The sequence below is a fragment of the Melozone crissalis genome, unplaced genomic scaffold, assembly GCF_028551555.1.
Source record: "Melozone crissalis strain CALT ecotype California unplaced genomic scaffold, PUWL_Pcris_2 ptg000014l_1, whole genome shotgun sequence".
In the NCBI taxonomy this organism is placed as follows: Eukaryota; Metazoa; Chordata; class Aves; order Passeriformes; family Passerellidae; genus Melozone; species Melozone crissalis.
In genome coordinates, this window is record NW_026535792.1 from 7,698,086 (window position 1) to 7,724,447 (window position 26,362).

Genomic DNA, 26,362 nt, shown 5'->3' on the forward strand with positions numbered 1-26,362 from the left:
AAATGCACACAGACCGTGAAAGTGTTCTTACCAGGGAACAAGATTTTCATAATTCTTTTCCAAGAAAATTTCTGTCATTTATCTGTAAGAAAAAAAAATATGTAAGAAAGCGTGGCCTTTCTCCTAGAAAATGGCCTGCTGAGATTCTTTATCATGTGCTGCCCCATCCCCAGTCTGTGACGACAAGAGATGACATTAAAGATAATGGGAAAAAGTCTTAATCTCAAAAGACAGAGCAAGTTCTCTGTTACCTTTCTGCAAGAGATCTGCCTGCAAAACCAAAAAATCCCCTGAGCTTCACCTACTTCCAGATAACCCATCTGATCTGTTGAAGAAGGCAAGAAATGCTTTTAACATCTCAAATAACTACCAACTACTCCAACATCTACAGAGTGCCTGCGATCTCCAGTTGGAAGAAAGGTGGATTAGGAGGAATTAATGTTACTGAAAGTGGCAAGTGTTTTGACCTACCAAGTTCAACAAAGAAGAAAGAAACTGAGCACAGGAAACCTTTCTGAAAAGAGAGGGAGGCATGAGGGCTCCTGGAAGCCCACCACTCAGAGCAGCAAGGGCCTGAGAGAAAGGATGGTAGATCAGGCATCTGAAGGGCTGAGGTTAAACACATTTCATTTTCTGTTTCCCTCAGCCACATGCAGCAGACAGATGTGTGGTGTTGCATTGTGTGGGAACTGCTGAAGGTCTTTTCTGCTGGTTCGTCCATTTGTCTCTACTTTCCCCCATCTGTGGTTTTATTTTTCTTAATGAGTGTGCTCAGTTCCTCAATATTTCTCAGATGGTAAAAGATCTTCTGAAAAGCTGAGAAATGTTTGTACTTCTTTAGCAGCTTCCAAGCTTTTTCATTAAGATTTAGTTCTCCCTCTCCACTGTGGTAAATTTCTGTTTCCATTTCTTTCACACATCTTGGTTGGTTTGTTTCTCCTCCAGAGCTCCAGAATCACACCAAGTGATGGAACCACCTCTGGTGGTCCCCTCTTTCATGTTCAAGACATATGCATTGATTCTGGGCATCTGGGTATGGGGTTTGGAGGGTTTTTTCCAAAGCAAGAAAACTTGCAGGCCAGCACAAGTGGGAAGAGAGGTGTTCTCGCTTGGTCAGTTCCTCAAAAGCAGACTTCAGGAACATTACACAGGGATTGAATTTCTCAGAAATAAGTCTGTATCATTCAAGCTTTCCAGTAGCACTGGCTGTGTCACACAGGCTGCCCTCTCTGTGTGTTTTGGATGCCTTCTGACAACTTTCCCAAGGAATTCCTACAGGCAAAGGTGTCAGGGTGTGTTTTTTAGTGAAAATGACCATGTGTTGTCCCATGCCATGGGAGCACGAGCTGCTAAGAGGTGAGTTGAAAGCTTTCAAACACGTGCACCAACTCCTCTTCATCCCTCCTCTGTGTGTTTCAGACTTGGAAAACTGTGAGGAAGGCTGGACCAAGTTCCAGGGCCACTGCTACAGGCACTTTGAAGAGAGGGAGACCTGGATGGATGCAGAGACCAGGTGCCGACAACATCAAGCCCACCTGAGCAGCATCATCACCCCAGAGGAGCAAGAATTTGTGAACAGTGAGTGCTGAGGGCAGCCTAAGACTGGGCATGGGTCCAACCACTGGACTCTGACTCTTCTGTGTGTAAAGTAGTGTAAAAATCACCATGAATCCTGACAAAGCCTCATCCTTGTATGGGTGCACCCATGCTCATGGCAGATGAGTGGGGAGGGAGCTGGACAAACGTGATGTAAGGAAAAAGGGCATCAGGGAATTTTGACTGGGAGGCAGCTGAATGAGCCAGAGGCTCCAGGGCCAGGCACAGCTGAGATGGCAAAGAAACGCTTCCAGCAATGTTAAGGACATCCATGACTCTTTTCTCTTCCTCCTGCTCTTCCAGGTCATGCACAGGACTACCAGTGGATCGGGCTTAGTGACAGAGCTGTGGAGAACGACTTCCGCTGGTCTGACGGGCACTCCCTGGTGAGCCTGGAGCCAGGCACCAGCTTTTCGGGGTGGTGGGAAGGACCCGATGGCCTCCATGGGTTGGGCATTGAGTGGAGGCAACCTTAAACTTTGTAGGGCTCATGGCTTTTCCAACCCTCTAGAAAAACTGGTTGACATCACAACAGAAATAACTGGTGCGGGGCAGTGCTGGCACCCATGGGCTCTGCTGGAGAGATGTGGAAGAGGTGGAGTGAGCATGAGGGACGGAGCAGGAGAGACCAGGGCCCAACCTTGTCTGAAGGACTGTCCTCTCTTGGCAGCAATACGAGAACTGGCGGCCCAACCAACCCGATAACTTCTTTTCGGCGGGCGAGGACTGTGTTGTGATGATCTGGCACGAGAAAGGCGAATGGAACGATGTTCCCTGCAACTATCACCTCCCTTTCACCTGCAAGAAAGGAACAGGTCAGCACCCTGTGCCGTACTGGCAAGGATGAGGGACTCAGTATGTGGCTGTGGGTCTGGAGCAGAGTGCCCAGTGCCCAGGAATGTGGGTTTTGTTACTGCCAGGGGTGATCAAAGAGATGGAAGGATTTAGAAACAGAAGTTAGCCAAAGGTCTAGGAGAAAGTTTCTCAAGGACTTGAAACTAAATAGGACAAGACATTAAGATTCAACACCCCCAGGCAGAGTCCTACCCTGGCTGCAGCATCACTCCCACACACCAGCTCTGTGCCCTCCTGCAGACACAGGCAGCTGTTGTGATGCCCAGCTCTCACAGCTTCTTCAGGAGGCAGGAGTGGAGCACTGAGGCAAACCTCTGCTTAATTTCAAATCACAGAATTTCCATATCTCCCTGCCCCTAAGCCTTGTGGACAGAGGCCATCTCAAAGGGAGTTAAGGTTTCATTCGTGGAAGAGCGACGAGGCTTTGCCCACCCAGCCTGCCCTGGGTGTGAGCTGCCTGCTCAGCCAGGCTGGTGCTCTCTCACTCACTCTCCAGTCTCTGCCTGTAAGAACCATGTCTGGACAGGCTGTTTGGGTCCAATCCAGCTAGTTATGGACCCCAGCCCGCACGACCTTACATAGACAAAAGCAAAGGATGAGAAGCACTCCTCTCCATGTGGGGACAAACGTTCTCTGTTTTGAGATGTTTTTGTGAAAAACCCACATGGGAAGAGATCTCATGGATCATGGCAGGAGACTTTTATCCTGGGGGAATGGGGGGCTAATGGGATACCAGTAAGGAGGGGCAAGGGGAGGGAGTGACCAGGGAATAGATGACCAGGGAGTAATGGGGACAGGGGTGGGTGAGGAAGAAGCCATGTGATAGTAGAGGTGGAAGAACAAACCATGTGATATAACATAAATTATTCAGTGCAATATAAAGACTACTCTGTGCAAGTCTCTAACAACCCAGTGCAAAACAACAAACAAAATAAACAATTTAGTGCAATACAACCTCTGCCCACCTCCCACAGTGGCCTGCGGGGACCCCCCTGCCGTGGAGAACGCCAGGACCTTCGGCAGGAAGAAGGAGCGCTACGAGATCAATGCCATGGTGCGGTACCAGTGCGAGCCAGGCTTCATCCAGAGGCACGTGCCCACCATCCGCTGCCAGCCCGACGGGCACTGGGAGCAGCCACGGATATCCTGCCTAAACCGTACGTCTGGGCTGGGGCTGGTGCCTCCCTGCAGCTGGAAGGAGCTGGGAATGTGGGGCATTATCACGGGGCAGGATAGCTCTGAGCCAGGCAGAAGGGGACAGCGTGGTTCTCTTGACTTTTTGGGAGTTTCCCCTGGGATGGGGACATGGGAGGTGATGTCTTCTGGGGCAGGTGGGGACCATGGAGGTTGCCTTGCAGGACTGCCCTGGAGGTCCACCAAGGCAGAGTAGGGGCAGCTCCAGAGTCAGGAAAGGACAACAAGGAGCTTAACAATGGCCCAGGCTATTCAGAGAAGGACAAATAAATGGCTTCTGAAAGGGTGATGCAGGTTGTGCCAAAACCTTCTAAAAGGTATTGGCACAACCTGCATCAACAGAGAGAAGAGGATGGGAGAGCTATGGGGCCCCCAAGGCCTTCCCTGGTGTCCCCCTGCCCTGGGAGCAGACAGGAGTCCTGCAGCAGACACAAGCCAAGGCACAGGGCTGGGTTCCTGACTCTCTTTCTGTCAGGCCTCCAGCTGATGGCAGTCAGCCTTCTTCCACTGATGTCCCAGCCCACTCCCAGGCCTGCCTACACCCCTGTCCCATCCCTGATTGCCTGCAGCTTCCCAAGAATTTTGTTGGCCTCAGACAAATCACATCTGTCCAGTGGCCTCCTCGCCAGGTCCTGCTGGGCAATTCCAGATAAGGCAGATTAAGCAATGGTCCCACAGCCAGGGAAAGCTGATACAGGCTTAAGGGACAAACCTCTGCCCAGGGAGGAGATGAAAGGAGGAGGGATGGAGGAGGTGTCCAAGGGCGGCTGCCTGGTGCAGACCAAGACGCTGATTCCTTTGGCTCTGCTGTGGGTCTGGAGAGCTGCAGGCTGTTCCCAGCACGGACTGCCAGAGATCAAGAGATGCTGGCAGTCCTGGTCTGCTCCCAGCCAGCTTTTGCTGCTGCTTCCACCAAAACCCTCCTGCAATTATCACACCAGAGCACGCCAGCTTCCAGGGAGAGTGGCAGCAAAGATCAGGCAGAAACCTTGTCCCTGCCAGCCAGGCCAGGCTGTTTCCCCTCCTGTGCCCTCAGCACATCCCACTGCATGCATATTGGGGTTGGGGATTTAGGGATTGATAGGGCAATGCATGAGATGGGGATGAGAGGACGAGCACAGGGAAGGATGGGACGAGCAGCAGTGGAGATGATGCTCCTGCCCAGGCTCTCTCGGAGCCACAGGCACCTTCTCCCCTGGGTGAGGCAGAGCCGGGGCAGGGCGACAGAAGGGCCGATTGTGCTGTGCGGGCGGGCTGGCGCCCCCGTGTTTTTCCAGGCAGCCGGGGGCCGGAGCGGCCAGCGAGGGACAAGCAGCTTCTCTGTGCCGGCTCCTGCCAACAGGGTGCCTTTTCTTCTCCTCCACAGCCTCCAGCTACCAGCGCAGGCTATACAAGAGGAGCCCCAGGAGCCGGTCGAAACCCAGCGGCAGCGCCGCGCACAGCACCCATTAGAGCGGGGCGAGAGGGGGAAAGCGAGAAAGAGAGATTTTTAACGGATCAGTTATATTAACAGAGTCGATTTCTTCTTCTTCTTGTTGCTTTTTTTGTCATATAAGGAAAAAAAATTATAGTAAAGACAAATCCACCTTTGTGTATATATATAAAAAAAAAAAATTGTTTTTCCAAGCACCAAAGCAAAACGAATTAGATCTCAGCATTCTTACTAACCGTCCGGTTCCAATTATCTTCGTGCCTTTGGGGACAGGGAGGGGGGTGGGTTTGCAAAGGGCAGGGGGTTAAGTTAAATAATAAAGATGATTATTTTTTCCTGATTTTATCCACGAACAATGTAATTATTTCTGTTATTTAATCTCCAGGGTGAACGGCACCTTTTGGGGTTTTATTTTATTTTTTTTTTCCAGAATCCTTTTACTGCTGCAGCACGTCAGGACGGGTGGGGAGGGCCGGGGGGCTGTGGTGGAAGGAGCTGTGGGAGGAGGGAGGTGTGGGGATGCTGAGACCCAGGTGCTGAGACCCCTCTGTGCTTCCCCACTGCCCCCTCTGCAGCACAGCACTCGTCCTGGGACAACGTGCTCTTTCCAGGGGACCGTGCGGGGCACCAGCGTTCCCTGCACCTATTTATATTTTTGAACATATCCTATTTTGAAAGAATGATAAATAATAAAGAAAGCGAAATCGGAACGGGCACTTGCTCAGTGTTGGTTTTTTTTGTAGGGGAGAGGGATGTCGGGTGGGCTGGGAGGAGAGGGGTCTCCCATGGCAAGGCAAAAAGGAAGGAAGGGGAACGCAAAGAGGGTGCTCCAAGGTACACAGGAATGGCTCAGCCCCAGGCAGCACCTAAAGGATCACCTAAAGGTGGGAGGGGTGTCCCAAGCCCTCTCTGAAGAAGGACCCTGGAGCAGGATACTGCCCTCCCTGCTCAGCTCTCAGTTTGGGAGGGGGTTAACCCACATGCCTAAAACCCATCTAAAACCCATGACCAGCAGGAATTGCTTCACCTTGCAGCTTTCAGTCCTGACACCCAGGGGGTTAATTAACACTCACTAATGAGGGAACACGAGGTCCTTGCAGGAGCTGAGCTGAGCCAGCACTAATGAGACGATGCTCAGCCAAGGATGAGACAGCTAGGAACCCCCAAATCCTTTCTCCACAGCAGACCCTTGTGTTGGGACAGAGATGGGGACATAGCCATGTCACTCCAGGGCTTTCTCCACCATTTTATTAGAAGATGTCCAGAAAAACACATCTTTTCATAGCCAATGCTCAGAGAAGAAGGCACCAGAGTTCAAATGGAGTTCAGGCAAGGGGCACATAGAGATAAGGCACTTGTGCTCCAGCAGGGACAGGCACAATGGCATCCTTCAGCAGGACATGGATGGGGCTGGAAGAGGCGCCAGGATGCAATGGAGATTCCTGCTCTCTGCTCTGGCCAAACCCAGCCTTGCCTCTCTCCCTCATGGCCTTGCCTCATGGACTGGGAGGCAGGACCAGCCTGGAAGGGCAGGCGGGTGTCAGTGACAACCTGGCACTGCAGGAAGGGGCCACTACCCATGGGGTGGCACGGCCAAGTGGGGTGGCAGCAGTAGCCCGTGGGGACCATCCCTGCACACATCCCACGACAGGGACTGTCTCACACTGCCCAGCTGGCAGCCACCCCAAACAGCTGTGGGTGCCAGCTGCTGAGCAACATGTGGAAAATATAAAGGAAGGAAACAAAACAAAACAAAACAAAAAGAAACAAAACAAAAAGAAATCTCTCCCCACCCCACCTCCCCCAGTCACCCCCAGAACAGCCCTTGGAAATGCCCACCACTGGGCGCTGGCAGGATGGAAACGTCCTTCATCCAAGAAGGATCCCTCCCGGCTCCTTATCTCTCTCGGTAGCAGAAGACTCCAAACCTGCCCTTTCTGGGGAAGCCGAAGCTGCGGACGCCGGGCTCGGCGGGGCCGCAGTTGGCCCGGGGTGTGACGATGGGGTAGCGCACGCTGCCATCTGCCAGCCAGCCGGCATTGCAGCGGTCCAGCCCCGCCAACTTCCAGGCCGAGTAGAGCTGCCCCACCCGGGCGATCTCGGCCCCGGCATCCTGGCAGCTCTGCTTGGCCTCCTCCAGCGTCATCCCAGCCGGGCGGTCCAGGTAGAAAACCTCTCCTAGGAGGGAGAGCGGAGAGTGAGAGGGGAGCACCATGCCAAGCATCCCCATCTGGAACAACCCCACCCAGGCGAAGTCCTGTGCTCTAAAAGGGAGGGACAGTCCAGGTAGAAAACCTCTCCTAGGAGGGAGAGCAGAGCGTGAGAGGGGAGCATCATCCCGAGCATCCCCATCTGGAATGCCAGGCCCTAACAGGGAGGGACACACAGCACCTTCCGAGCACCCCAGCCCCCTCCCCAGCCCAGAACGCACCTTTGAGCGCGGAGGAGAAGCAGAAGGCATCGAAGCGGTGCAGGTGGCGGTGCCGCGGGCCATAGCTGCGGATGCCCGGGGCGAGGTGCACGCCCCCGCAGGGCTTGCGGGGCAGGCGGATGGGGTACTGCACCGTGCCATCGGCCAGCCAGCCCGCGTTGCACCAGTCCAGCCCCTCGCTCCACGCCTGGAAGAGCTGGTTAAAGTTGGCGAGGATGGCACCCTGGTCCTGGCACACTCGCTCGGCTTCGTGGAAGTTGAGCCTGTACTGCCCGCGGGGAGGCTGGTAGGGGAACACGATGCCTGGAGGCAGATGGGACACTCAGCTGGCTCCGCGGGCAGCCCACCCAACCCGAGCCCAGCCCCAGCAGGGGACACAGGGGTCCCTGAGCCGTGTCAAGTTCAGGCCCTGGGACAGGGACCACCTCCGTGTGGCGGAGACAAGGCACAGGCATGCAGGGATGGGGCCGCTTTGGACATGCAGGCACCAGCAGCGAGTTGCCAGCGACATCTGGTGGCACAGGGACACAAGGGCTCGGTCCTGGGGACACAAGGACCCCCTCACGGGGACAGCACCGGCATGTACAGGGATGCACAGACTATAATGGGGATGCAGGGAGCACCACGGGGTTGTGCAGACCACGGTCCTGGGAACAAACAGACAGTGGTCCCAGGGAGGCATGGACCACCCCTGTGGGGATGAAGAGATCGTTGTCATGGAGATGCACAGGCTTCCGCAGCAGGGATACAAGGGTCAGCATCCCCATGATCCCACGGGACACATGGGCCACCAGCATGGGCATGAATGAACCTCTGTTGGGGATGGATGAACAACAGAACCACGGGCATCACCACTTTGGACACAGTCACAAGGACTGGCAGGGACGAGTCACCGTGGGAGGCAGGGCCAGGGACCAAGGGGGTGGGGCAGGGACAAGCAAAGGGGACATTTCCACAGCTCTGAGCTCAAAGCAATGTCAGGGCTGAGTCAGGTCCCTCCTGACAAGTGAGCAAGAGAGGCTGGAGCAGTCACCAAGGATCAGCACAAGATGCAGCGGGATATCCAGAGCTGGGAGGGGAGGGGACAGCTCCACGTAATGCAGCACAGTGGGAAGATGGGTGGGTAAAGGCAGGAAATGCTGCGGCCGTGGGGTCACTCCCAACTCTGACTCCAACAGCACCCAGCAGGCAGCTCTGGGCTCACTCACTCCTGAGGCCAAAGCCACACAGCCCCAAGCCAAGAGCATTCCAGCCTCTTTCTGCTGTGATCAAGCTCCTCAACCCCCCCTGCCTTGCTGTGTCCCCAAAGGAGAAGGTACCACAGGAAGGCCAGGCTCACTGGCTTGGCACAGAGGGTGGTGTGGTCCCCAGCATGCCCCCACCTTGCAGCCGGAGCTCCACAACGTCGCTCTCGTCCTCCAGCCCATCGATGACCGTGCAGCGGAATTTGCCATCGTCCTTCAGGCGCACGTCACTGATGACCAGCGAGGCCCCGTGCCAGCTCTCCTCACCGGCCTGGCGGATGTGGGCACGGCCCTTGAAGTCCCCAAAGGCCACGTAGGTCTTGCCAACGGCCACCATCACATCCTGCTCTTTGGAGTAGTCATCCCGCACCTTGGACCACTTGATGCGGATTTTGTGCTTGGGGCCCTGGTCGGGCTCGTAGCGGTAGCGGCAGGGCAGGGTGACATTGGCACCATTGTAGCTGTAGACAGGGTCTCTGGAGGCTTCCACCACTAGCCTGGATCCACTGAAGTAATCCACTGGGGGGAAGGAGGAAGGTGTGATGGGCATGTCAGGATCCAGGGCTGGGCATCCCCAAACCTTCCCTCCAGCCACCACCTCTTCTACCATGAGAATCCCCAAGTATCCCTGAAGCATTTCCACCCGCTCCTCTCAGCCCCACATCCTACCAAGTGATGGGTCTCCACCCCACCAGAGTCAGGGGGGTACTTCAGCCTCCTGTGACAACCTGCCAGCCCCCATTGTCCCCGATATACCTTTGTCCTGCTCGTCGCTATTGTCATTCATGATGTGGTTGTAGTAGAAGCCGTTGCGGAAGGGGTGGTAGGAGCCACTGGCCAGGTGCAGCAGGGTGGCCTTCAGGAGCAGTGGGAGCAGCAGCATGGCTGGGAAGCAAATTCGGGCTGCAGAGGGGGAAAGGACTGCTGTGATACCCCCAAATAGCCAGGAGAAAGGAGCACTGCCTGGCAGTGGTGCTAACCATACCAGGGGTGTGAGGAGAGGGTGGGAAGAGCCAGCAGAGCAGCTTGCCTGCCCGCAGGGGAGAGTGTAGGCAACCTGAGCCGTGCCCCCAGACCTGTCCCCAGCCGGTGCTCCCAGTCCTCTCCATCCTCATCCTCCCGCCTGGCTCACACCTCCACATTCCCTGCCCATTGTGGGGGTGCCCATTGGGGGGAACACCTGGCCCCAGAGCGAGCTGGGGACGGGGCAGCTGGAGGAATGGGATCCCAGGGTATCCTTTGGGCAGGGAGTACTGGGAAAAGGTCAGGCAGGGGTGCAGGGGGAGAGAAGTGGCTGAGCCCCACTGCAAAGCTGCAAGCTCGGTTTACAGAGGCAGCCGAGCGTGCAGCCTGACCGAGGAGTGGGGGAGAGAGCTCGGGCTGCCTCCGCTGCCCCGGCTCGGGACAAAGCCCCGCAGCACTCACCGTCCTGGCCAAGGACCCCCTGCTCCCTCCCAGGGCTGCCCCTCTGCATCACAGACATGGCCGGCACCGACCCCACGCAACACATTTGGCTGCCGAAGCACGTCCCATCGGTGGGGAGTAGCCTGGCTATCCCACGACACCAGAAATGTGCACTGTCCCGAGTTCTGGGGGCCGGGACACTCAAGGGTGCCCTGCCCGGGGCTCACCCAGGGCGCTACCAGCAGGACTGGCTGCTTGTGAGCATTCCCGGAGCCGGCAGAGGGGGCCCGGCACCCGGCAAGCCTCCGGCAGACCCCTTCCCTCACCGGGGCGGGGGTCTGACATCCGTGCCCTGCTTAGACAAGGCTCACGAGTGCCTGCAAACATACCCCGGGCCAGCGGGCTGGGGGAGAGCAGATGCTCCACCCGGAAGGGTCCAATACGGGGTGCAGTGGTGACCTCCAGGGTCCGGGGTGTAAAACCAGCTGTTCCCCAGCAGCTTGCTCAGTCCCTGACTCTCCCCTGCAGTCAGTGCCTCTGCTCACCCTGGGATGCAGCCGCACTTGCCACCACCCGCTGGTGCCAGCAGCGCCGGTGCCCGAGGGCGCAGGGCGCGGGCACAGCCCGGGAGCTGGCACTGGCGCGGCGCTGCTGGCACCGCGGGGACACCGCGGGGACACGGCGGGGACACGTGCTGCCCACGCGACACAGGGGGGGCTCGAGGCTCGGCAGCTTCACACCTCGCTGTGCAGGGCACAGCCCCGCTCCCCCGGCGCCCCAGTGCCGGGTGACCCCCCAGAACCCAGGGATGTGCAGTGTGCCCAGCGCTCTCAGCTGTGAGCATCGTGCTGCAGCGCCCAGCACGGCGATGCCTGGCACCTACAGCAGTGATGCCCGGCTCCCTGCATGGCAATGCCACCTCCCCTGCCCTTGGCGGCAAGCAGGGTGCCCATCGCCCCGGGTGCCAGCCCTCCCCAGTCCCGGCACTGGGGCCAAGCCCTACTCACGCTGGTTGCGGGCAGGCTGCGGGCAGGCGTGCAGGCAGGCTGCGGGCAGATGCACTGTGTTTAGGGCTCTTGCAAGGCTGAGAGGAAGCAGCTCCAGGGCCTGCCTCTTAAAGGGAAACACACGCCTTTCCCAACCCCCTGCTCGCAGCCCGCAGCTGGGGTGGGTGCCCCCGGCCCCCGCCTGCCCACCATGCCTGGGTGATGGCCTCACCGTGTGTCCTCACACTGCCCACATGCTGCCCACACACCTTATCCACGGTGTGCCAGCTGCCTGCACTGCCCCCGACTTGGAAGGGGCAGCAGTGGGGAGAAACCTGTCCTATTCAGGCTGGTGGGATCCTGTGATGTCCCAAGCAAAGCCCCAGTGCCAGGGAAGAAGAGACATCCCTTGTCCCACATCCCGCTGGAGGGACTGGCCACAGTCTCCAGACAAAGGAGGTGTCCAACACACATGTGGCAGGAGCAGGCACAAGCAGCTCGGGACAGGTGGGCTGTGGTACGGAGTGATCTGTGCCCAGCACCTGCCTGCTCTGGAATTCAGGAGAGACAGAGCTGAGCTGCGGGGTTCAGCCTCTTCAGGGTCTGCTTGATGCTGTGAGGACAAAGCAGAGGTACAGAAACCAGGGCAAAAACTCTTGAGTGCCGAATTGCACCCATAGGTGGGGGCATCATCCCCAAACTTGGGCGATGCCCTCCATGCCAGCTCCCCCTGGCACACAGACACAGCTCCGGGAGGATCGAGTCCTCAGGCAGGACAACACGGCGGCGGCACCGCCAGGGGATGCCGGTCAGGGGACAGACAGAAGGGACAAACAGAGGAACCACGACGCGGCGTGTGCCCTGACCCATCGACCCGCTCTCCCAGCCCAGCGCGCCGCTTCGCCCCCCACTTTGTTGTTTTACGGCGAGGAAATGAGGCGCGGGGGCCCCGGTCCAGCTCTTGCCGCCGTGCAGGATGGCTTCAAGCCGGAAAGAAAACAACCCGTGTAAAAACAAACGGCCCGAGGCTGGCTGGGGGTGAAGGGGGCCGGGAGCCCAGCCCGGAGCGCTCGGGGTGCGATGCTGCCTGCCCGCCGCCGCCGCGCTGATAGCGAGCAGCCAGCAAGGAAACGGCGTTATCAGCAGCCAGCGCCGGCACCACAGCTGCCCCGTGGGAAGCCCCGAGCAGGGATGGCTGCACGACCCTTGGAGGCACTGCTCTTCCTTGTTCTCCTTGTGCCTGCACTCCCCAAGCCCTGCCAGCCCTCCCTGACCAGGGATGGCTGCGGGACACGGGGTCTAGAGGCACTGCTCTTCCTTGTTCTCCTTTTCCCTGCACACCCCCAGCCCTGCCAGCCTTCTCCGACCAGGGATGGATGCGGCACCCAGGGTCTGGAGGCACTGCTCTCCCTTGTTCTCTTTTCCCGGGGTCTGGAGGCACTGCTCTCCCTTGCTCTCCTTTCCCTGCCACCCGCGGCCCTGGCAGCGCTCCCCGAGGCGGGACGCGGCGGAGCCGGGCTGCCCGGACCCGGGAGTGTGACGGCCGGGCGCGCCGCCCGCTCGCCTGCCCGGAGCAGCCTGTCCCGCTGCCCACAATGCAGGCACAATTACACCTTCCGGCATGGGGCCATGCACTGCCTGCATCCTGGCCGAGGGTCGCTGCTGACCCCCAGCCCTGCCACTTGGCCGGAGGAGGTGGTGGGATGGTGTCCCAGCTGCATCCTGGCCGTCAGTGCCCCGCTGCAGCTGCTTGCCCGAGCTGTTCTGGCGATCCAGCATTTGGGATGGTTCCCTCCACCTTCGGGCTGTGCAGAGAACAGACAGCCCTGTTGGGCGGGGCACGCTGCTCCCTGGCATGGCTGTCCCATTGTTCCAGAAGCGAGGAACAAGCCCCACAGTGTCCTGCACTGCCTGCACCACAGTACCTGCCAGCAGCCATCCTCTGCCCGGCCTGAGCAGGGGAGCAGCAGCAGCAGGGAAGGGGACAGGGATGCTTTCTGGCACCTCTTCTCTGCACCAGCTCCTGCCTCACCTTAGACCACTCTTGTCTGGACGTGGTCAGTGATTTCTCCATCTCATCCTAGACAGCAGAGGCATGAGGAAGGATCTGGCCACCAGCAGACCCTGAGGAAGCAGGGATCTCCTTCATTCCTTCCCATTTCTCATCCTCTTTTTGTTTTCTATTCCCAGAGATGTACCTGGGTGTGACCACAGGTTTCAGGTTGAGCAAAGCTGTGCAGGGTCAGGGAAGCTCTGACCTGGGAGCACATGTTTAGGGCACGTGTCTAGGGCTGGCTGAGCATTTGGCTGAATGGGAGCCATAAAAGTGTCATCCCTGTCTTCCCCACCTCAAAGCCAGCGCCTGACAGCTCTGCTGTGGCCTCACCAGAGATCTGTCCATGAAATGCTGCTTGCACAGGATGATTCCTGCAGGAATACTCACATTCCTGGTGGGATGGAGGAGTTTGTGATCTGTGCTGGGCTTTCCGGGTGGTGTGAGAGGATGCTCTCCCCGACAGCTGCTTCCTGAGGATCCAGCTGCCAGCAGCTGGCAGCAGCCAGCAGGGTGCCACAGCCTGCCGGCCATCACAGCCTTCCTGCTGTCCCAGCAACCCAGCCACGGCCGGGAAGAGCATCCAGGGGATAGGGACAAGCCCTGAGGGGCTGTGCATGGCGGGGAGGGCACTCTGGCTCTCCCAATCTCCCCATCCTGCAACTCCAGGGGATGAAGGAAATGCCACAAGGCTGGGAAGGGGCTCAGAATCCATCAGAGGGGCTTGCCTGAGGGGTAGCAATGGGCAGGGGGAGCAGCAGCAGGGGGCTGAGGATGCATCCTCTGCTCTGGTGTGCAGCATCTGCTCCCATCACCCTCCTCATGGAGCCCCTGCCATATCCCTGGCTCACGGCTCTCTTGGCTGGACTCAAAGCGAACTGCTCTTATCTCTGCCTCAGCTTCCCGATGATAAGGGTGGCATGTCTGGAGGTGAACTGGGCAGACTGTCCCCCCTGTCCCTGTCTCTATCTGTGGCTGCTATTTGTCACCAAGCAGCTGCAGCCACAGCCACAATGAAGTCAGCCCAGTCTTTGCAAGCAGATCCCCAGCTCCTCTGATGCCCACGGCTGGCACTCCCAGGGCAAGGCAAGAGCCCACCTCGCATAGGCAAGGCCAAGGAGGAGATGCCTGGCTGAGCAGGGCACTGCTGGCTGCAGGGAGATGCAGAAGATTGCCAGAGCTGCAGGGACAGAGAGCTGTGGTAAGATCTAGATGACACTTGGCTATTCATGCCAATTTCAGGGGTCCCTACCCGGCGTGGCAGATTCTGGACATGAGCAAAGCTCCTCTGTCCTGTTCCCCACAATGTTCCCTACATGGGATCACACCCTCAGTGCAGGCAGATCCTGCTCCAGCAGCATCCATGCCCCAGCCCTCCCCAAGCGGGCTCTGTTGGGAACATCCCCACAGGCAGCTCTTGCAAAATTCACAGCTCCCTCCAGCCCTGGGAGCGTGCCTGGGTGTAAGAGCCGATCTAGCTCCAAGCTGGGGGATTTGCTCCAGTATCAAAGCCAAAGGAGGAGACACAGGGTGTGGGTGCTGATAGAGGCTTCCCCTCCCCAGGTCCCATCCCGCCGCGCCTGGCCAGCTGCGAGCAGACTCCAGCAGCTGCGACAGGGTGGAGACGGTGGGAAAGATGCACACAAAGCCCTGAGATACCCTGTTTTTCAGGCAGGGAAGGGAGCTAGGAGGGTCTGTGAAGGCAGAGAGGTGCAGGGCCAGCACAGCAGCTGGCACCCCGAAGGGTGGATGAGTGGAGGGGCTCAGAGGGAATCCTGGAGGATCACCAGACCAGGCTTTGGGAGATGGACTTTGGGGAGGCACAGATCAGACAAGCCAACACCCCCAAAAGTTTCAGCTGGTTTTAATACTGTCAGAGACACCCCAGAGTGGGGCCATCGCTGCCATCCCACTCAGGCTCCCTCAGCCCTTGCCAAAGCAAACCCACTGCCAGCCCAGCCCCACGGCTGTGAACATCCCAGCAGGCAGGGGAAGCATCGCTGCCAGCCCAGGACAGCCTGCCCGTGCTCCCACCTGGGACTCACTCATCTCCTGCTGCTAATCCCGAGGGCTCGAGCATTGCAAGAGGCTCCCCTCCACCCCATGTAAAGGGAAAAAAATCAGGTTACAAAAAGGGTCATGGCACAGCCCTCTGCCCACTGGCCCACTGCCTTTGGGTGGTTTAATTACCACTCTTCCTATCTTTTCTTTGCATCCTTCTGGCTACAAACCAACTCTCCCCACTACCAGATCACAGTCCCCCTGGTCACCACTGGGCTCTGAGGACAAGGGATGGCCAGGCATGCCAAACTGCAGTAAGCTGGGGATGATGGCACTGCTGAGACTGGGAGGCTGGTGGAGCTGGCATCCCAGAAAGGGGAATAGGCAGTGCCCACCAAAATGCCCACTGTGGTGCCTGCCAGAGTGCCCAGCAGGTAGAGCCACCACCAGTGGGGATCTGGTGCCTCTCGACAGGAGCTGTCTCATCACTCCACTCGCACTATGTGGTGCTGACATTGCAGGCAAGGAGACTCAGGGCCTGGCAAAATGGGCAGGGGACAACAGCTGAGATTTATCAGAGGATTTTCACAGCCCCTGCTTGCAGACAAGCAGGGAGCAGGAGGGACATTGGAGGCTGCAAGCCAGGGGAGCCTGCCCTAAGACTCTGAAAACTGCTGAGCCCCAAGACACAGCTCAGGCAAGGGACTGCCACTGGCTGTAGCCTCTCTGCTGGAAGCAGAAGCAAGAAGGAGAAAACTTGTCCCCAGGCTTAGCTGAGAAGATAAAGCCAAGCCCTGGTTGCAGGACAGGGCCCCCCAGCAAGGCCTCATTTGCAGGATGGTGTCCCCAAGAAAGCCCCAGTTGCAGGAGGGGGTCTCAGCCCTGGCTGGAGCAGCAAGAGGGCAGGAGCCATCCCCACATCCCACCTGCAAGGGCCCCGTAAAGTGCAGTGCTGCAGCCCCAGCACCACCGCGGGGCAGGGCAGCCCTCTTGGCCGCCTCCTGAGTGTGGGGACGTGGAGAGGGGGGTGTGAGGGCAGAGCAGGAGTGGGCAGGGCAGGCAGGGTGCAGGCTGGGCAGCGGGGAAGAGCAGCCCCGTCCTTGTTCCCCGTGCCTACTCATCGCAGCCCAGCAGCTCCACGCGCAGGGTGATGCGGTTGTGCCAGGCCACGGGCAGGATGCGCACATAGCGGGCGTAGAAGGGCACGTCGAACACGTTCTTCTTGTGTGAGTAGTTGTCACTGTTGCCATGGAAGATCTAGAGGAGAAAGGTGGGTTATCAGGGCTGCCAGGACCCCAGGGCAGCGGTGACAGCACTCAGTGACAGAGTTCAAGAAGCCTTTCTCAGCCACATGGTGTGACTCTTGGGGTGCCCTGTGCAGGGCCAGGAGTTGGACTCAATGACCCCTGTGGGTACCTTCCAACTCAGCATATTTTTGTGATTCTGTGACCTCTGCCCCTCCCCACCATGGCATGTCACAGACACATTTTATGAAAAATCCTTTCCTTAGGATTTTTTCTCTTGAAAAGCTGAAAAGCCTCAAGAACAAAATGTAAACAGTAATTATTTGCTGTTGTGGAATGCAACAGGTGCATCTGTGGTTGGTCTTATGTAGTTGTTTTTAATTAATAGCCAATCACAATCAGCTAGTTTGGACTTTGTGTCTGAGATGCAAGCTTTTGTTATCATTTTTTTCTTTTTTTATTCTTAGCTAGCTTTCTGATGAAATATTTTCTTTTTTGTTTTTAGTATAGTTTTAATATAATATATATTATAAAATAATAAATCAAGCCTTGTGAAACACAGAGTCAGATCCTCGTCTCTTCCCTCATTCCTGTGAACACCACCACCATGGCATGCCTGAGCCCTGGGATACCTTGCCTGGCATACCTTGCCCTCCTCACACTCACCTTGGTGCTGTTTGTCTGGGCATCCCTGTACAGGGTCCAGGACGTGCCATTGTCACTGTAGGCCACCTTGTACGCTGCCACATACTGGATATGCCCAAAGTCACGGGCTCCTTGAGTGATGATGCCTGTCACCTTCTTCTGGTCCCGGAGGTCAATCTGGCAGAGACAAGGCTTGTCAGAGCTCCTTGCAGGAGCAGTGCTCCCAGCCTACAGCACCCTTCATGCTCCAGAGGCAGCCAGGAAGAGCTGGCCCCCAGGGGTCAAGAATGGAGAAAACACCACTTGACCCCCATGCCACACAAATCATAAAACATGACTGTGAAATATTTCATCCTTCAACACTCACGGCATCACTCAAAGCAACCAGAAGCGGGCACAAACCCATCTCAGCTCCCTTGCCACCTCCACATTTTGTGCCGGAAACACCAGTGTGGGAAGGACAGCAAAAAATCTCAACTCAAAAAAAAATACAGGATTCACAAAGGAAATGCATTTCCACTGAAAAGTAATTCTGGCTGAGAAAATATGCAGTTGAACACAATCTGACATTTGGGTTCTAAGCGAGACGGTTTCTATTCTCTTTACTCTGCCACACTGTGTTTACTGCTGCTGGCACGGTACAGGGTAAACCACCAAAGGAGCTGAAAGCCTCATTCATTAATTTAGCTCTGTTTTCATGCTCATGGAGGGCAATTCCAGTGATACAACACACATAAATCCTGAGTGCACATGTAAATCTATGCACATATATACAAACAGGCAGCCTGTGGTGCAATAGCCCAGCTCAGCGTGTCATCCTGACCCTGTCATCAGCCAATGTCTCGATAAGCTGGTTTATTTAGAGTCCTGAGACAGCTGCTTTTAATCATTTCCCAAATAAAAAGCGGGACAAATATCTAAACTGCTTTGTCCTATTATGTCATGGAATCATGTGAAAAGTACAAAAACAGGGAAGCAAGGGAAACTGAGAAGGAAATTTCAAAACTATTTGTTTCTATTCCAGACTGAGAAGAGAAAAGCAAGTCTGATTTCTTCCTGCAAAACAGAAACATGGTGTTCTGGGCAGCCAGAGTGTATTGGAATTGACACTCCAGGCTGGGATGGCATTTCCTCAGGGGATGAGACAGAACTGGGGTGCTGCAGGCTTGATGCACCCCACAAGAAGGTGCAGATATGGCACCACCTTGTTCCTTTGGGCTGATTCTCAACCAGAGCTCCAGGACTGCTGTTAAAACCGGTGGCTGTGGTCCCATCCTGACCTGCCCCTGTGATTCCTGCTCAGGGGAGAGCATTGCTGGACTTTGTGACCCACAACAAGGCTCTGGTCACACCAACCCAGCTGTTCAGCTCCCCTGAAACAGGAGGCAGCCCTGGGCACAGCTGAGGAGCTGGTGAGGAGATATCAGGTTACAGAGACCACAGACCCACCTGCAGCCACTCGGACTGGTCGTTGTTCAGGGCTGTCCACGCGTTGGTTTTGCCCGTCATGTCCAGGCGAGCGTAATGAGGGTGCCAGGTAAAGGCATCGATGCCCCAGGTCTTGAAGGCGCTGGAGGCTGTGATCTGCTGGTCGGAGATGAGGCGGGATTTCATGCCCAGGGGCTCCGAGCAACCTGCCGTGTTGAAATACACTGTAACACAACAGTTTACACAGGCAGTGAAAAGGAAAGAGACAACTGCAAGCACAACCCCGCAGACCTGTCAGAAGCCATCCCCACATTCTCATTCCACTGCCCAGAGCGGCACCAGGGCCGGGCAGGGAAATGCTCAGCAGATGAGCAGGGCGGTCTTTTCCCGGGATTTTTAGCTCCCAGCTATTCCCTGGCTCACAGTGCCTCCTGCTGCAGGGATGAGTAGATGTCCCCATAGCCCAGCCCAGCCCTGGAATACAGAAAGCTTTGGCAGGAAGCAGAGAAGGATGTGGAAAGAGCAACGCAGAGATATCCCCAGCCAAAAGCACGGATGGCACCACACCCACGCAGCAGAGGGACAGGACCCAAGCCCCCACAAGATCCCACTCCCACACCGACAGGCGAGTCCCACTCAGTTCCCAGGGATGTGCTGCAGGGCAGGAACGCAGGAGGCACAGGGAAAAGGCTCAGGCTGATGATCGCTTACATTTCCCAGAGGACTTTGATCCTCTGCTGCTTTTCAAGCTCTCCAGCAGGAAAAGCAGTGGGTTCACAGCTCAGACAGGGAGGGGGCACAGTAAAAACTCCTGCCTGGGGAAGGTGTTAGCAGGGTGAGAATGCAGCTCGAGCTGGCTGAGCCGATGGGATTAACGCCTTGCGGTCCCCAAACGCACCCCTGGTATTCCCAGGCACCAGCATGAGGAAAAGCAAGCACTGACAAACCCCCTGCCCTGAGGGACCAGAAGCAGGCCAAGGGGTGCTGCCCTGCCCCGTGTCACCCCCTGCCCTGCAGCCCCAGGAGGGGACAGCTCTGGCATTTACCGTTCATCTCGCAGCCGATGAGCTCGAAGCGCAGCGTGCAGGCGCGGCGGCACATCACGGGGTAGATGCGGATGAACTGGGCTGTGATGGGAGGGTTGAACATGTTGGTCCTCATGGTGCCATAGTCCATGTTCCCCTCAAAAACCTGCAACAGTGAGCAGGGCTCAGTGCTCCATCTCTCACAGTGCCCTGCAGCAAATCCCTTGCAGGGCAGACAGAGAGATCTTGGCACTGCCAATGGCAAAAGAGGGGGAAGCTGGGCTCTGTTTTTGCACCCTGGAACAGTGCAGGACCTTGGAGGAGCTCCAACACTCCCAACAGAGCTTCGCAACATTCCCTGCTTCATCCTCACCCCCACAGAGCCACACATGCAGCAACGCCCACTCCCACCGCCACAATGCTCCTCAAATCATGACAAGCAGAGAGGTGGCTCACTTCTTCCTTTTTAGTATAATAAATAGAATCAAATTGCCTTTCACACACTTTTTCCACTGCTGCAGAAACAAGAGGAATTTTTCTATTTTTTTTAAAGCAAACCAGATACTTCCAACCATTCCCTGAATGCTCAGAAAGCCAGCAGGAGACACTTGCCATAAAGAAATGCAAGTGGAGAGTAGGCAATCTACAAGTATTCCCACTTTGAGACACACTGTCAGCTGGTGCTTGCTGCAGATACATCATCGAGCTACCCAAGCTGCTCAGTAGCACTCCCAGACCAAGCCCAGTTCCCACAGGGTGTCAGTGATAAAGATAATATCTGAATGACCTAAATCAGGCAGTGCTGCTTCTTTGGTTATGCTTATTATGGTCAATTAAACAGAGGCAGGGAGTATTGCTTGGCACTGGAACTGCCTGTGCCATCTCCCTGCTAGCAGAGTTCCCATCCCAACGCAGCTTTGCCCCAGGTCAGGAGCACTTTCCCACACACAGGGATGCAGCTCCCAGCCACTCCAGCACCCACAGCACCGCTGGATGGGGGCAGCTGGGACATCCCCTGCACACAGCATCGCAGCCCACCTTGTCCACATCCTTTTTCTCATCCTTGAAGAAGGTGAACTCCCTCCCATCCAGGCTGTAGGCGACTTTGTAGGCGCGCACAAACTCCTGCTGCCCCACGCGGCGCGCGCCCTGCGTGATGATCCCGGTCAGCCGCATCTTCCGCAGCAGGTTGGCCTGGGGAGGGAGAAGAGGATGAGTGGGGTGCAGTGAGGATGGCCTGCATAACCCTTGCACCCACCAGGACCACCAAGTCTGGGTGGGAGGGTGAGCACTGGGACAAGGAAAGGGGCTGCCCATGGTGCTGGAACTCCCTTAGGGAGGAAGCACTCCAATCCCTCCAGCCTTGCATCCCAAGGTGGGCAGAGCAAGGGGGATCATCAACCCATGTCCCATCTTCCTCCAAAGGATTTGCCTCCTCCAGGCACATCCCAAGATACCCCTGGGTGGCAGCTTGATGCAGCAATTTAGCCCCACACTTGCCACCAGGAGCAATGAAATCGCATAACAGTAGCACTGCAAGACCAGCCATGGCTGCTGGGCTGCTCTCTGTGCTGGCATTCCATTCCTGCCACAGGTACCTGGATCCAGGGGCTCTTGTCATAGTTGCTGGACGTCCAGGCGTTGACAATGCCGTGGTTGTTGAGGCGGGCGAGCTCTGGGCCCCAGCGCTGGAGGCCAAGGAAGCCGTAATAGACAGAGGATGCTGAGAGCTGGGCGTCAGAGATGGCTCCTCCTTCCATGCCCAGGAGAACAGCACAGCCTGGGGGCAGAGGGGAGATCAGGATCCAAGAGAGACAGTAACCAGGGAGCAGAACTAGGGGTCATATGTTTCTTGTTTGGAGGCAGAACAGGAGAGGGAGGCTAGCCCTAGTGCCTGGCTGTCCCCAAGGTGTCCTCTCCTCTTCATCCCTCAGCCAAAACCACACCATCCATCAGTCCCCCTCACAGCACACAGGTCTGGAGGAGAAAGGACCTTCCTGGGGTACTCCAGAGAGGAGAAATTCCTAAGGATGTTCCCTCCATTAGGACCAGGCCTGCTGGCATCAAGGACAGCCACAGCTGCCCTCCCAATCCCCTAAACCAGCTGGTGAGATCCCTCCTGGCAATGAGGGACAGACAGTGGGGAACACGAGGGAAAGGGAATTCAGTACAGCTGGTGCCAAAGACTTACGGCTGTGGCAGGTCTTGCCCAGGAATGGAGAAGGACACTTGCAGGTGTAGTCACCATCCAGGTCCAGGCAGGTGCCTCCATTTTTGCAAGGCTGGGAGGAGCACTCGTTCTTGTCTGGGAGAGAGAGAGGAGGACCTGAGGAGGCAATCCCAAAACCAGTTCCAGAGAGGAGACCCCCTCATTCAGTGCAACAAGAACAGGGGGAGGCATCCCCTGAACCATGGCAGGGTCTCTGAAGAGAGGGTGGCACAGGTTGAAGCTCTAACCCAAGGATCTGTCTATGCTGTGTCCCCACAGAGTGCAGCCATGCAGGACACACAGTCACATCAAGGCTGGGAGCCTGCATGGAGCAGACTGAGCCTTGAGGCACCCCTTGTGTTATCAGTTGAGACACCAAGCCCCTCCAGTGATGCAGAGCAAGGTTCAGACATAACCCACCCCACACCATGGTCCTTCCCTCCACCTTGCAAGCTCCAAACCAGCCCATGATCCCTGTAAGCCTGGTGCCCCACGCAGTCACAGCTGCTCACAGCCCCGAGCTGTCACCCCAGGGGTCCCCAAGCTGTCAGTGGACAAGGCTCCCCTGCCTGTCCCCTGCTGTACTCACTGTTCTGGCAGTGCACCCCATCGTACCCCGCAGGGCACTTGCAGATGTAGTCAGTGAAGACGTCGCCCCGGTTTGGGACTAGCTGGCACTCACCATTGTTGTGGCAAGGATTGGGGTGGCAGGGCCCTGGGGAAGGGGAAAAACAACTGTAATACAAGCACAGGTGGAAAATAAGAGCATCCAGTGGGTTTCTACTCCCCACAGCCATTGCATTGCCCCCAAGTTCATTCCGTCACCATATCCCTACTCAGATCTGTGCTCTGTGTGTCCATCAGCCATCAGAAGGGCTGAACACCAGTGGTGCAGGGCCAGGACAAGGGGAGCACCTGGGAAAGGGTCAGCTCCTCACCTTTCTCTGTCTCATTGCAGTCAATCCCAACATAACCCTCAGGGCAGATGCAGAAGAAGGGGGCCTCATTAATCCCAGTCAGGCAGGTGCCCCCATTCTGACAGTGGTTCACGTCACAGAAGTCACCTGGAAGTAAAGCCAGGTGTCACTGTAAGCCATCCCTAAGGCAGCCATCCACCAGAGCCCCACGCACACAAAGGCATCCCAGCCCAACAAAGGAACTGCTCTGCTGCAAACCCCACAGGGAAGGGAGCCTGGCAGGGACAGGCTGCTGGACCTTGCACAGGGCTGCTGGCATTCAAATGCAATGGTTGAGACTGGGAGCATAACCAGCAGCAAGGACCTGCCTTGTGCTGGCACATTAAAAAAGAGGTTGGACAGACACTATATGACAAAGTGAAAACAGGGGAAACCCAGGTTTTGGTGCATTAAATGTTTTTGACACTTGACTGGAAAATGTGAGTGGCCAGGCTGGGGCTCGCTCAGGCATGAGAAGGACGGAATGATTCAAGGGAATGGGGCTGGTGCTGTTGCTGGGGTTTGCTAATGTAAGTTTGTACTTGTAAGAACACCAAAAAGAAAAATCATTGTAGGGGGAGCTCGCATTCCTCAGTTCCCAGATGCTGGAGTCAGGAAGGGAGGAAGCACAAGGTCCATCTCTGCAGGACGCCTGCCAGACCTCCATCACTCTCTGAGCAGCTCCCACAAGGCAGCCCTGGCTCCCTGAGGGAGCTGGTGGGGCTGCAGCATCTTCCCTGCCTGTTCATCCATCCCCAGCATCTGCCACGGTGTAGGGTTTAAGTGACAAGGTTGTGGTGGCAGGGCACTGCAAAGGTGGCTCAGCAAGAGGACAACAGGAGACACGCTGGAGACAGCCAGTCCAGCCAATGCCAAAACAGACCCTCTGCTGCTCAAAGCTGGTGCCCATCACCAGCACAGCTTCTGTGATAATATATCCAAGATAAAGTAAAAAACACTGTGCAGCAGCTGTAGAAGAGGAGTGAGAAAAATGCAAGAGAAACAGCCCTGCAAACACCCCCGGCAGAGAATGAGGAGGGAAAGGAAGTGATCAAGGTGGAGGAGCAGGGATTCTACTGCAGCCCATGGAGGAGACCTGTCTCCCTGAAGCCTGTGGAGGACACAGGGAGCAGATATCCACACTGCAGCCCACAGACAGCTCCAGGCTGGAGCAGTCTCCTCCTCATGGGCTGTATCTCATGGAAAGGACCCACACCAGAGCAGTTAATGAATAACTGCAGCCTATGGGAAGGACCCACTCTGGATATTTTCCTTCTTTTCCCCACCCTGTCCTGTTGAGGAGGGAAATGAATGATGTCAACCCACTGCACCCTCCAACCTTCTACGCTCCATTGCTGGGCTGAATCAGATTGCAAAAGCTGGGCTGAAATTCCTCCCACCCTCAATTTATTCTGCCTAAAAGCTGCAAGGCAGCAACATTCCACAAACCTAGACCAGATTTCCACAGGACTGGTTGAAAGCCTCAGTAACTCCTCGTCAAACAGGACAGCACATCCCTTGACGCCAGGCATTTCTCTGCTACCCTGCAGAAGCCAGAACAAGGGCTGAACCCAGGTGGAGACCTAGGAATAACCCTTCACTGCCTCCATGACCTGGAGAAGGTGGAAGTTGATGAGCTGTGGGCTCACTGCCCAGACGAACACCAAACAACGCAGGTCTCATTTGCCTAAGCTACTACTCAGTGAGCTCCTACTCATTAGTCCTTTAATAGCAGGACTCCTTCGAGTTAATCCTACTCTTCCTGACACTCCACATGTGTAGGGAACACACTGGTGGCAGGCAGCAACCTCCAGCATCAGGTGGAGGTTTCCATAAGGATGCTGCAGCTCCCTTAGCCCAGCCTCAGGAGGCAGAAAAACTTGGGCACCAGTTCAAATCACTGCCTGTGCTGCCCAGCCTGTTCTGCATGACCTCATGCTCCATCAATGCGCTGCCATGAGCTACAGCAGGGGAGGAGAGGGCTCCTGCTGATAGTGGGGATGCCTTTGCTCCACGCCCCTCCACCCCTCCGCAGGTCTTGGGCACATCCACCCAACCATCCCACGGATCTCTCCCAGCAGCCCGTCAAGGCCACACAGACTGAGCTACTTTTGTTTAACAGTGGGACACAACTGCTTCCCCAGGCACAATGATGCTCCCCAGCATCAGTGCAACCCCCAGGACAGGAGTGTCTGGGGTGTGACACAGCAGCAAAGCAGCAAGGTCTCCTCCCAGGGTTGCAGCAGGAAGGGTCCAAGTTTTGCACTTCAGTTATTGCAAGTAACTGGACTCCCTTTTATCCCCTCCCAGGAATAATCCCTTACAGAGTGGGTGTTGGTAGCCAGCCCCCTGCCTAGCAGTGAGGCACACAGGTCACTTTTTCCACTGTAGCAAGCAGTTTTGGATGCTCCTGTTTCTGGGCTGTTTCAGGCCTGGTTTCAGAGCTGTTCAGCATCTCCATCCTCCACATACACATTTTTCTCCAGTCAAGGACAGAGCTGTCACAGGCTGAACACTCAGGAACCAAGGCAACAAAGATCAACCACCGCTTTTGGAAATGTTTGCTTATATGAACCCACAGGCTGGCTGGGAGGCAAAAATAACATCCTCCAAATACTGGGACAGCTCATCCCAGCGAGGCTGGGGGAAGTCAGGTCTTGAGAGGGCAAAAAGGGCACCTCAACCATGCAGGGAGAGCAAACATAAACAAGGCCTTTCTCACCCCCTCCTGCTGCCCTTTGTCCCTGACCTGGAGCCTCCACTTAGGCTTTGCTCCCCTTTTCCCTGGTCTCATCCATCCCTTTGAGAGCCAAGCGCCCCAGGCATGACCCACGGGGTTATGATGAAGCTGCTGCTCCCCGGGGCTGCCCTGGCCAGGCCAGCTGGGCGCGTACCAGGCGGTCCCAGGGACGCTGTTTACATTGCGAGCACGGTTATCTGAGCCTGCAAGCACAGGACAGCCCGGCTCAGAGACTCCCGCCTCCGGAGAAGGGACGGGGCCGGGGACCCGCGATCCCCGCTCCGGCAGCAGCAGCAGAAGCAGCCGTGGGGCTGCACGCTGTCCCACCCCTGGACCCGCTCACCCTGCATCCCCAGCTCCTCTCGCTGCACCTCCCGGATCCCTGGCACCGCCGATCCCTGGCATCTCGGGTTTCCCTGCACACACCCCCTACACCCCGGACACCCCCTGCGCCCCGGATCCCTTGCCCTCCACATCCCCGGCATTCCGGGCTCCCCTGTACTCTGGATCCCCCGAAACTCATCCTCTCCTGCACCGCGGATCCCCTGCACACCAGGCAACCCTGCACTCCAGATTCCCTGCACTCTGCCTGCCCCGCAACCCGGAACCCCTGCACACCGAACAGCCCTGCACTCCAAATCCCCACCGCTCCGGATCCACAGTATTCCAGCCTGCCTGGCACCCAGGTTTCCCTGCACCCCGCATCCCCTGAGCCCCGGTTCCCGGCACTCCTGATCCCCGTCACTCACCGGACACGACCAGCAGCAGCGGGAACGCCACCGCCACGGCGAGCAGCGCCCGAAACAAGCTCGCCGCGCTCATGTTGCGTCCCGAGCCGTGCCGTGCCGTGCCGTGCGCTCCCCCCGAGCCGCTCCGCTGTGCTCGGCTCCGCTCGGCTCGGCTGCGCCGCGGGCTCGGG

The 26,362-nt window shown here is 56.9% G+C and overlaps 3 protein-coding genes across 4 annotated transcripts in view; 1 reads left to right on the forward strand and 2 right to left on the reverse strand.

The window, feature by feature from the left end:
* The window catches only part of ACAN (aggrecan), a 28,440-nt gene extending 23,343 nt beyond the window's left edge, over nt 1-5,097 (forward strand). The window contains exons 13-17 of the mRNA XM_054272811.1: nt 1,420-1,578; nt 1,900-1,982; nt 2,267-2,411; nt 3,426-3,608; nt 5,012-5,097. Of these exons, the coding sequence (XP_054128786.1) occupies nt 1,420-1,578; nt 1,900-1,982; nt 2,267-2,411; nt 3,426-3,608; nt 5,012-5,097 (656 nt within the window). The remainder of the gene's footprint in view (nt 1-1,419; nt 1,579-1,899; nt 1,983-2,266; nt 2,412-3,425; nt 3,609-5,011) is intronic.
* Nucleotides 5,098-6,928: 1,831 nt separating this feature from the next.
* On the reverse strand, nt 6,929-9,647 carry HAPLN3 (hyaluronan and proteoglycan link protein 3). Its single transcript, XM_054272854.1, has 4 exons — nt 9,509-9,647; nt 8,891-9,271; nt 7,509-7,811; nt 6,929-7,255 (listed from the first exon to the last, which is right to left on the reverse strand). The coding sequence occupies exons 1-4, from the start codon at nt 9,633-9,635 to the stop codon at nt 6,975-6,977; spliced, it is 1,092 nt and encodes a 363-aa protein (XP_054128829.1). The 5' UTR covers nt 9,636-9,647; the 3' UTR covers nt 6,929-6,974.
* Nucleotides 9,648-15,553: 5,906 nt separating this feature from the next.
* MFGE8 (milk fat globule EGF and factor V/VIII domain containing) lies at nt 15,554-26,362 on the reverse strand. 2 transcript variants are annotated; one of them, XM_054272651.1, is made up of 10 exons: nt 26,193-26,362; nt 22,686-22,811; nt 22,337-22,462; nt 21,730-21,843; nt 21,137-21,318; nt 20,577-20,732; nt 19,560-19,704; nt 18,535-18,719; nt 17,107-17,262; nt 15,554-16,453 (listed from the first exon to the last, which is right to left on the reverse strand). In XM_054272651.1, exons 1-10 carry the CDS (start codon nt 26,263-26,265, stop codon nt 16,310-16,312), a joined length of 1,407 nt encoding a protein of 468 aa, XP_054128626.1. In that variant the 5' UTR covers nt 26,266-26,362; the 3' UTR covers nt 15,554-16,309. The 2 variants fall into 2 exon arrangements, with proteins under 2 accessions (XP_054128626.1, XP_054128625.1); XM_054272650.1 differs by having other exon boundaries at nt 18,535-18,737; nt 26,193-26,349.